Here is an 11706-nt window from a genome sequence, read left to right on the forward strand (position 1 = left end):
TGTGTACCGCTTTGACACAACCATATTTTGTGTTAGTTTATATGCATGTAATTATGTATTACATATATTACATATACTATATAGTCTTAATTAATGTATATTTTAAAACATTTAAATATCAAAAAATTATTTATTACTTACAATTTTTTGAATGTTTCAATTATACATTTTTACAATGTTAAAGTATTTGTTATGCAGTTCAATCTATACACCATACACGATTCTACGTTTAGACCTGAGATTATCGAACTTCAGTTGTACATTTTTGCATATATTTTGTAAGTTTCCTATAAGAAATGTATACGATTTGTATACAAAAATGGAAAAACGCAGCAAGAGGTTCTCGCAATCAAAATTTTAAAACATTCATCTTAAGGTGTATCCATACCAAAGCGAACATTTGTGAAAGAACGAACTTTTACAGATACGATCACCTGCGAATATTCACCTTTACAGACCAAATTTTTAAGCTTCGTCATAAGCTAGTTTTGCAATCTCTTGGAAATCAACTAAATTAATCAACCTTTATCGAAATGAGTGAGTATACTTCAATTTATTTATTTTTATTTTAATACATTAATTATTTAAGTTGAATTATTAATATACTTTTTGTGCACACAAAAAGTTTTTGCATAAAGTTGACCATATTACACAAAATCAGCACTTATTCACAGTACAGTTAGCATGTTCTATTGTGAATAAAATACAAAAAGAAGCATTTCTTGAAGCATGTAATCACAACAAACGGAAAAAAACATTTTCATTTTGTTTTATACTCTCATTCCATACTCTTGTATTTGTTTAAGAGTATTTCTTAAAAATAGTGATTTGTTTTTGTACTTAGAGTTTTTGGGGTTTACTCATTGTTTTTATTGGGATTTATCGTCATTCAGAAAAAATCATCGCTGAGAATTGTAGCAATAGCAAGAGTTTCGCGGAAACTGTAAATAAATATATATCAACACATTTAAAATATATAAAGTTATAAAAAAAAAACGAAAAAGTATAATTGAAAGCAAAAGGTTAATTTAAACGAAATTGAAATATTGAAAAAATATAATTAATATGTGAATATTCTAAGCACAGCCTCACAATTTGCGTATTCATTTGATAGATACAATAAAAGATTGATTTTCATATATAAGGCCGACTCTTAATTAAGGCTTACGACGCCGATAATTATTATTATAATCACGCAATTAAAATTATTATTAATAACTTGTTGCCTAAAATAATTTTCAATATTGATTTGTACCTGATTAAACAAAAAAAGTGGTCGTAATAATCTTCAACCAACTAACCACCACCCACTTTAAACACCCGACAACAACAACAACAACGCACGCACAAACATATGGATAAGGAAGAAGCGCAGGTAGAAGTAGAGGCTTAAAAACAATGTCATACTGAGAAAAAAAAACCATAACCAGCTAAAATAAATGTTTTGACGTAATTATGGCAATGAATTATAAATAAATAATGTATTTTAAAATCGTTTGCAGTAGAATTTTACAAAATTCATAAAGCAATTAGTTTTGTAGAGAAACACAGTTGCTTTTTTGTTGTTGGTAATAATTTTTAGTGGAAAAAATGCAAAGCCGCCGCCGCCCATTATTTCCAATTGAACCGATTGACGATGCTGCCACCAGTGCAACAACAAAGCTGCGTTATGTACTGCGTATTTTGCAAGTGAATTGGAAAATATATGCTACCGCCTTCGCCTTGGCACTATTGGCCGTACTCTGGTATTATCCGGCGTTTTTCTTCGTTTTCCTGTTTGTAGGTTATTCACTGCTCTTGGCGCTGGCGGGTAAGTAAAATGCAAATGATGTTAATGTACTTTGACCATTTCGTTTGAATATTGTCTGTGTTTGACAGTTTGTTTGCTTCTAAAAACAAAAACAAAAACAAAAAAAAGCAAAACTATTCTTATCAGTAAGCTGCTTATCCATACATATTTTTGTATATTTTTCCAATTAATATATTTATTGTAAAATTTCCCATAATTTAATTAAAATCTATTTTATTTATTTGTATTTATTTGCAGCTGTCGTCGCTACTATTTATATACATTATATCTTCACCACAAATGAACCAATCAAACCTAATCGGGAACCTTCCAATGTGCTCTACAATGCCACAAAGTAAATAATAGCATTTCATTAAGTCATAATCTTTAAATAATTAATTATTTTATTTTATTGTATTTTGTATTCTGTATTATTTTTTATTTGTTTTTCAGAAGCAGTATTTTCGATTTGCCAAATCCAATTAAGAATCCATCAAATTTGCCATTGATATTTGGGAAGACTGTTGACCTACAATTACAACAAATAATTGAATATGTATTGCGGGATTTCATGCTGCCTTGGTTGGGGTAAGATTGTTTAAAAAAATTTCAAAAATTTATTTAGATTAGGTCTAGGAATATAAGTTATCTATTTCTTACATTTACTGTTTATTTGTATAAAGATAATAGAGTTTGAATAATGCAGTATTCTCTTGAGATTTATTTTAGATAAAAATTCAACTCAATGATAAAAATTTTTGATTTTGGTATTAACTAATCCAATCGATAGCCTATTATTTAAGAAAATAAAAATTTTTAAATTTAGTAATGTGAGAATATCTACCCTTCTCCTCTAACAGAACCAATATCCATCTACATGTAATGTCTTTTATGTTATCTACTTTACGTTCTACATTGACGGCTGATTATAAACCCTTACGTGACAATTACAAATCATGTGCACAACTCAAACTTAAATTCTTGGGAATAGGACTGTTGTTGTTGTAGCCAACAGCGATCTGCTTGTATTGTCCCTTTTGGGAGTGTTGAATGACATTTGGTCATCATACTTGATGAGTGGCTCCGGGATGTAGACCCGTCCGTTCTTGGGGATAGGGCTCGCAGTATGCAGTATAAGTTCATTACCTAGCGGGTGCCAAGTAACTATTCAGTAGTGCTACATGAATGCGCTGAATGCTTGGATTAAGATTGCGCTAGACATGTTACATTGCCTAGTGACTCCAAGCCCTACCTTCTCCTCTTTCGGCAAAAGTCATTGAAGAGAATTTTAGCAGAACGATTTTTTAACCTATAGTGATCCATCAGCAAATCGAAAGACTTATGTCTCTTTAGTGGCCTAATAATGGGATTGCTAAAATTTTTTCAATTTTACGAGCTACCAAACTGTATATCATTAAAACTTTACTACTGGAATTTAATTGTGCTAAAATGAACTATAACTATATAAACTCAGATCTATAAACGTAGATATAAACGTAGTTTGCAGACTGCAAAATCGCCATAGTTATAAGCTTTATATATATATATAATACCATATAATTATGTAATACAGCAAAACAAAAGTAACCACGGGAGTATTAAGCGAATTTTCTGAAGGCATATGAACTTTTTAGAAAACATATATACGTATATACAAAAAAGTATATACGTCATATTGTCGTTATAAATAGTTTAGTAATACGACACAAAGAGCTAAAAATAGATGAATATTTATTTATAGTTAAATATAGATATATGTATTGTATAAATATAATGTCAGTGGTGACGTAAACGGTTTTAAATAATTTATAATGATTATAATTAAAATATTAATATTTATTTTCTTGGAATTGTTTGGTGGTGGTTATGGTATGAGGTCTTTTCTCTACTATGCGATAGATGTCTTTTTCTTTACTTTCTTCAGTATTCTATCAATACTATTATTTATTATATGTGTAATATATATGTATACTATAGAACAGTAATCGAAACAGCTGTATGTATTTTTCTGGTAATACTTTCCAAAAGAACTGATAATTGATATTTAATAGTAACCAAAACAGGTATATAGACTTTTCTGATAGTACTTTTCAAGAAGATTGATAATGGATATTTAATAGTATCCAAAACAGCTGTATGTACTCTTCTGTTATTAAAATCTAAAGGAACTGATAACTGATATTTAATAGTGACCGAAATAGGTGTATAGACTGATAGTATTTTTCAAGAAGACTGATAATAGATATTTTATTGTATCTGATCATTGATATTCAATAGTAACCGAAACAGTTATATATACATTTCTCTTATAAGACATAAAAATTATTAATTACATTTTTATTTAATTTTAATACACCATATTATACTTAAACAAATAATTGAATAGCAACTAAACCATTTATTTTTAGTTATGTGGTGACTAAGCCTAAGCTTATCAATGACATCGTACGTGAGGACTTCTGGAATGCTGTTCAAAAAATACATGATCGTGCCATAAAAATGGATGCACCAAAAATTATAGCTGTAGATATGGTTAATCGGGTTACAGTACATTTAGAAAAGATACGCATTGCTGAAGCAAGGGCGTAAGTATTATAATTATATACAATTAACAATATACAATATTAACATAAAACATTTATATATTACAGTGTTGAAACTTCTAGTGCGCCAGTGTTTTCAACAAATTCATATTTGGTCAGTGAAGAAAAAGAAATGGAATTTTTGCATAAATTATGTGAAATAATGGTGATATTATTATTGCCAAGAGGTTATTCTCTTCCACCATTAAAAGTGTTGCTATGTGAAATTTTATCATATAAAAGTAAATATATTCACAACCTTCTCAAAAAAAAAAAAAGATTTACATGACATATACTTGCAGTATTCTTTCCCATGATTAAAATGTTGACATCATCGGATTATATCAATCAAAAAGTTGTACAAAACATTGAGTCACGTCTAGCAGCAGCTGCTATCAATAAACGTAGCTATGAATACGCAGCAAGTTTTGAAGATTTTTTGAAGATAATAAATAATTCCGGTAATTTGGAGGAATTATCACTTATACGAAAGAGCATCGTTAATGATTTAATGCATGCCACCACAATGCAAAACTTACAACGTGCCAAAGGTATAAACTTTTTAAAAATATTCTAATTTAGACAAGCATATATAATACAAATTAATTTATTGATCCAGATACAGACGATCATAACCTCTCCAAATCAGAAATATCTGCTGCTGTACGTTTAAAACGTTATGTGCAGCAACTGAACTTTGCAAAAATTCAATGTGAAAAGAATTTGTCTAAATTTGGTTGGAATGGTAATTATTCCAGTGATTTGGTAAGTGTACATATAATATTTTTTAACTCAATTTCAATTCAATTCAACATTTATTTACTTCTGCTTCTGAACTTATAGTTGTAACAGAAGGAGGTTTGATGTATACTTATTTTTAATTTAAATTAAAAATATTACTAATTAGATTTAATAAAAATATTAGATAAAAACAAAAAAAAGGTTAAGTTAAATAAATAGTAGGGAAATAATTGTAATTTTGCAAAATCTTATTCGTTTATAATAAATGATCTGATTTTAAGACTATTTACTATATATGTGAATATTGCTTTAGATGATTGCGGATCAATGCAGTTGAAAATGAGAGATTTATTGTCTCTAAAGACTGTAAGTAAGAAACTAAGATGGTGATCTCTTACTGAGGAGTAAAATAGGGCACTCAAACATAAAGTGATTCAACGTTTCTTCAGTTTTTAAATTACAAAGTGTACAAAGGTTGTTGATTTCGAGTCTATGAATTTGCCCGTTAATACAAAAACGAGTGCAGTGAGTTGATGACAACCGCAATTGGGCGATAACCTTTGCCATAAAAAATTGCTTACGGTCAAAGAGGTAGCAGGCAGGTTTGTCATCCAGGGCTCTTAATAAATTGCAATTCATGGATTGTGAGTTGGCGGATTTTAGAATGTCTTTGAATTTAAGATATCTATGATAGCGTTCAAGGGCCGTAGTTCGGTTATCAATCCAAGTTGCTGCAGTCGGTGTTTTCCACAAGTTTGTCATATTTACAACTTTAAGAAACTCATTAAATTGTGTAACCCAATTAAATTCACTTGTAGAAGAATTATTTACGTGTAGGTAAATGAGACGAAGGAGACATTGTTTGGGATATCTTGATTGGTCCATTTGGAGAATTCGTATAATGAAATCGATTGCGCGTTTGAAAACTCTATATGAGATTTTTACAAGGCCTAGTTCAAGTCTAAGTTCTGCATTGTTCGTAGCTTGGGGGAGTGCTAACAAACGTTTGTAGTACGTTGATTGAACGATTTCTAGTGATTCACAGTAACGTAGACCCCACACTTCTGATGCATATAAAAGTGTTACGGATACAGTACAGTCGAAAAGTTTAGCCCGACCTTCCCAAGAATCAGATTTAAATTTACTTATAGTTTGTATTGCCGTACCGAGCGCCATTTTCCCTTTTCTTATGGCAGTTTCTGAATATTTTTTAACTACTCACTTGACTATATTTTATTTTATTTTTAAAGGATCTCACATTGATTGAAATACTTAGCACATCTGTTGGTCGTAGATACCTAACAATTTTCTTAGAACCACTAAAAGCCAGTGCATTAGTTGGATTTTACTTAGCAGTGGAAGAAATGAAACATACCAATAAAACATCTTGGCATCAGTTGGGCACTGAAATATTTTATACTTACATTCGAGTGCCAAAGCCTGAAATACAAATTGATAAACATGAAAGAAAATTGATAGAAACATTTTTACTTGGCGATACTGGTCCTGATATATTTTTTGATATACAAAAGAATATAGTGAAAACTTTAGAAGAAAAATATTATCCACCATTTGTGTTGAGCGAACAGTATCGTTTACTTAAAGAAACAATTAACTCGGACGATTTTAAAGATCCCACCTTACTATTACGCACACTGAATGATAATCAGGATGAACAAACTACCTCATTAGATCCAGATGGCTGTGGTACTGCAACAATGGATGTAGCAGCGCATACGTCTTATTCAAGAAAAAAGTTAGAACAAATACAGGAACGCATCGATAAAAAAATTCAAGCACTCGATGCTTTGAAATACTCAGTGAAACCAGAATCGAAGGTATTGCAAATGCTGGAAAAGGAGATGGATTGGTTGAAAAATGAAAAAAGACAAACGGAAGCGCATTTAAAACGTACAGATGCATGGACTGAACATCTGGGCAAATGGAAGGCGACTATACAAAGTGTAGAGGTATGTATTTTTTATAAATTAATGAAAAATCTAAACCACATGTGTTATATCTTACTATATTTCTTGTTCTCTTAATTAATTATATTTGCATTAGGTGTACTGTTCATTTACGAAATTCTTTCTTTTTTAAATGTTAGCTAATGATTCCTTTTATTATATACATAGGTTTCAGATGAAAAAGAATCACTGCAATTTATGATTTTAGTGCATGTTGATGAAGATATAAATGCACCGCCATCTTCAGGTACTGGAAAATCAGAGGCACGACTTGGTAACATTTCAAGTGGCTGGGTTGTTATGAGATCCTTAAATCAAGTACACGTAAGTTCGAAAATACTTCTATATAGGTATATATGCATTTCTATAATTATTAAAAAATATTGCCCCGGGTGAGGCTCGAACTCACGACCTTAAGATTATGAGACTTACGCGCTGCCTACTGCGCCACCGAGGCTCTGAATACCCATGCACAAAATTTGTTTAAATAATATAATTTTTTTTAATTTAAAAAAGGCTTTTTAAATACTGTTATAAAAATTTATAAGATAAACTTTAACTTTGTTCTTGTATTCCTATAAGTTTATTTTTAATTATAAATTTCTATATAATAAGTACTAATAAATTATATTAAGCTAGATAAAAACTAGTTCTAAATTTATTTTGCATAATATAATTTAGTATGATTGTATGGTATATCAAATAAATTTTTTATTTAAAAAGTTTATATCATAATTTTCTATTTTTATAGGATCTACAACGAAAATTAAGGCACGTTTCGGCTAATTTAAAATCACTTGATTTGCCTACAAATTTTAAATTTTTCTTTCTGAAAAATGACAAACAAGCCCTAGAAAAAGCGAGAGGACAAATACAGAAGTTTCTCAACGTAAGTGTTATTAATAATATTTTTTATTTATAATATGAAAAAAAATTTAGATTTGCTTAACATTGTATAATGAATAATTAATGCAATCCCATTGAGAATTCATTATTAAATAACATATCATTTTTATGTACTATGTATATTTATATATGTATATTTACTCTTATTAATCATAGCTGTGAAAGAGTTATTTATGTCATTAGTTTGTACTTGACTATTGTATAGATTTTTATATAGAAAAAATATATAGAAAAATTGTTGGTCAAAGTTTTAAAATGAATAGATTGAGTCTGATTTTATATAGGTAGTTCAAACATCAACTAACAACGCACGAAAATAAAGTCCGGTAGTTACTTTTTGACCTTTTTGAATGAACATTCAAATGACTCAACAGTAAGTAGAGTCTTACCTTTTCGTTTCTTTTAGTTTCATACTTCGATCTCTCTTCCTTCATGTCATAAATACATCTACATCTATTGCAACGGAGACAACGTCAGTGAGGTTGAATATCGTCTATGACTTTCTGCGTCCTATACTGCAGCATGTCCACTGCTTCAAATTCACTATTTTATAACAACAAAGTTCTCAAAGTTGTTAATTTTATAATGATAATTGTTGGTCAGGACAAGAGGACGAAACTTCTATATTAGCAGGAGTGGTAAACCTCTCCTGATTGACGTCTGGCTTTGGGCCGTAAACCCGGCTGCTCCGGAAACCCAACTACCCTTCATCCATCCTTAATCCCAAACAATACTACTTCTTACTCCATCCTTACCTTATAATATCCTAAACTTATGTAACCAAAATTATATATATTGTTTGTGGATCACACCAGTGCTATTTAAAATGTGCAATCTATATTGTGTATAGCTACGCTAAGCTTAACTTTATATGATCCTGTCAGATTATGCTTTATCATTATTAGCATTTATTGGAGTTATTGTATCAATTATAGGTTTTCAAGTTTATCCTCTTAGCATTTCAGAACAGAAAAAAAATAATATATTTATTGACTTCTCTAGCTTATCATATTTTATAATATTTTATAATAATTTCCTTTGTTTTGAAAATAGTTTATTCTAGAAGATGATCATCTAAATGGCAGCGAAGCAATTTATACATTTTTGAGTCCCAGTTCAGATCATTTAAAACAAACGATGCCATCTCCGAAAAAATCCAAATTTTCATTGTCAACCTTATTTAAAAGTGATGCTGCCAAAGCAAATGAATTAAATAAAGCAGCAGATCCATTTTGGGGTTTACATCGTGATGAGGAAGACATATCAACATATTTGGAAGGTGACACAGCAGGTGATGCAAAACTTCTAACTGATTTAGATGTTAAAGATTCTATAGCTGAACCATTATATGCACTGTTGGGAGAAATATTCGATATGGGTGGAGTTTTTAAATGGCTACGAAAGAGTATGATTTCGTTTGTACAAATAACTTATGGTAGAACAATTAATAGGTAAGTACTTAAAGTGGGGATCAGTCGATATGCAGTAGTTATTTACATTTAACCTTGAAATGTATTTAATATTATAATAAATATTTATACATTAGAAGTTCTTGACGATTTTGATTAATATAAATTAATATAAATGATTAATATAACATTATTTTATATATAAAAGAACATATTAAAATATTTGTTTTAATAAATATAAAATATTTAAAATATATATATTCAATATTTATTTTCATTTATTTAACTTAGGCAAATACGTGAATCTGTGATGGGTCTCTTTGAGGAATCAATGCTACATCATTATTTTTCCGCCATTCTAAAATCATTTTGGCCAGGAGGTGTTTTAGCTTCCGCATATCCAGTACGTTCTGATGATATGAAAGAGATGACAACAAATGCTGCAAAGGCATTACTAATGGATAATATACCGGAGGTGCTATGCAATTTGGTTGGTGCACAAGCTGCCAAACATGGTGTGCTAAAAGTCTTTGATGCTTTACAAAATCCAATTTATAATAAGCAATTATTTTACGTAAGTAATTAAAATATTTATTAATTCAATTTTAATAAAAATTTCTTATTAGGAACTACTTGAGATATTAATGATCGAATTTTTCCCTGAAATACGTCAACTTAAAGTGACAGCCAATGGCAAGACCATCAAAGTCAAAGCAACTACTACAAATGCATTTAACGCAAATGCTTTAACATCAACAACAAGTCACAACAGCAATAATCATAATCACAATCATAGTCACAATCATCATCATCATTCACAACAGCAACACCAACAACAACACCAACAACAGCATATACAAACCCATTTTGGTACAAGCGGCAGTAGTAAATAATGCTCAGAGTAGATTATAAAACCTTGTTCTTGATATTGAAATGTTTTTATAAAAAAAATTGTAATGTAAAATTATTAGTAAATAAGTAGAAGATGCTTTTGAACCATATAAAATTTTGTTGAAAATATTTATAAATTTTTATAAATGAAAAACCTGTATTTAGTACACGTTTTTCTTTTCTTCAGACAAATTTATTTTTAGCGTGGCTTTTTGATAAAAAAAAAAAATTAAAAATAAATCAGTTAAAATTTTTTAATTAATTATTGACAATTTTTGAAAAAAGTAAACTTGTTTTAATTGATAAAAAATTTTCGTTATAAATATTTTAAAACTAAACCTACGTTATCATATAATGTAATTAATATGTTGTGTTGAGTTTTCATGGCTTTTGGTATTATTTCTTATATCAATTGTACTTTTATGTTAAAAGAACGACGTTATAGTATAGTCTTGATATGTAGTGCAAATTTCAAGTTTATATAAAAAATCTTTATTTTTGCTTATGAATTTTATACATTGTTATTATATATTATAAGAATATAAAAATCTAGGAAATTTTTGTTTTTGTGAAATCATATATATTAAGTTTTAAACTCGATTTGTAAGCAGTATTAATATAAACTATTCATTTCAATATCTCGAAAAATAATACAAATCTGTACATTCCAAAGATATTATATGTTTTGACATCATATACACTTTAATTTGATGTATGTAAAATAAATTAATTTATATAAAATTTTTAAAGACAATATAAAATGTAAACATTGTAATACAATATATATAAATAGTTTCTATAAATTAAATGTATGTAATTAAATGCAATGTATTTTTAATGGTTTTTGTGGTCACAAAATAAATAAATACTCTCTATATACAAGATATGTTATGTGTACACCTAAAAAATATTATGTATTGTGTGTAAATAAAGTAAGTGTTTATGTAAAAATGATTCATAAATTTGTCTATATTTATTCAAAAAAAAAAAACAAAAATAAATAAAAGATTAAAATTGTGGAAGTATGATGTTACGTTTGGTTGATTTGGATGTAAGTACCGCATAGATTTTTTTATTGGATCTCAACATTTTTGGTGAATTAAGGTTTGGTTAGCTTAAGGTGCAACAAAGCTAACTTGGGCACAAATAATAACCTGTTATGACACCATAGATATTGAATCTAAATAGTGCTTGTAGTGTAATATGTCTTCTAACTTCATAAATTGAAGATCCACCGAGCGTTTAAAGTGTGTTTGTGACAACGCAGGGCATAAACATGAGAAATGTTCCAAATTCTCATCGTTTTTCAGCTCTCCGTATTTTCTGAAAGTTTTATTATTAATGATTCCTATTTTAGCCAACCAGTAGACCTACGATCGGTCTGTAATCCTTTTGTTAGAGCGCTGGTACGAGTCGAGTAT

At 29.0% G+C, this 11706-nt stretch overlaps 1 protein-coding gene and 1 non-coding gene across 2 annotated transcripts; one reads left to right on the top strand and one right to left on the bottom strand.

The window, feature by feature from the left end:
- The first annotated feature begins 907 nt into the window (after window positions 1-907).
- LOC119670687 (sorting nexin-25-like) lies at window positions 908-10390 on the top strand. The gene is made up of 13 exons (XM_038081064.1): window positions 908-1810; window positions 2048-2144; window positions 2243-2377; window positions 4198-4374; window positions 4441-4613; window positions 4674-4922; window positions 4991-5136; window positions 6363-7082; window positions 7248-7403; window positions 7831-7968; window positions 9039-9436; window positions 9686-9968; window positions 10021-10390. Exons 1-13 carry the CDS (start codon window positions 1591-1593, stop codon window positions 10285-10287), a joined length of 3159 nt encoding a protein of 1052 aa, XP_037936992.1. The 5' UTR covers window positions 908-1590; the 3' UTR covers window positions 10288-10390.
- On the bottom strand, window positions 7464-7536 carry Trnam-cau. Its single transcript has one exon. It is a non-coding gene; the product is annotated as a tRNA-Met (tRNA).
- Window positions 10391-11706: the final 1316 nt, after the last annotated feature.

The sequence above is a fragment of the Teleopsis dalmanni genome, chromosome 1 (genome assembly GCF_002237135.1).
Source record: "Teleopsis dalmanni isolate 2A chromosome 1, ASM223713v2, whole genome shotgun sequence".
In the NCBI taxonomy this organism is placed as follows: Eukaryota; Metazoa; Arthropoda; class Insecta; order Diptera; family Diopsidae; genus Teleopsis; species Teleopsis dalmanni.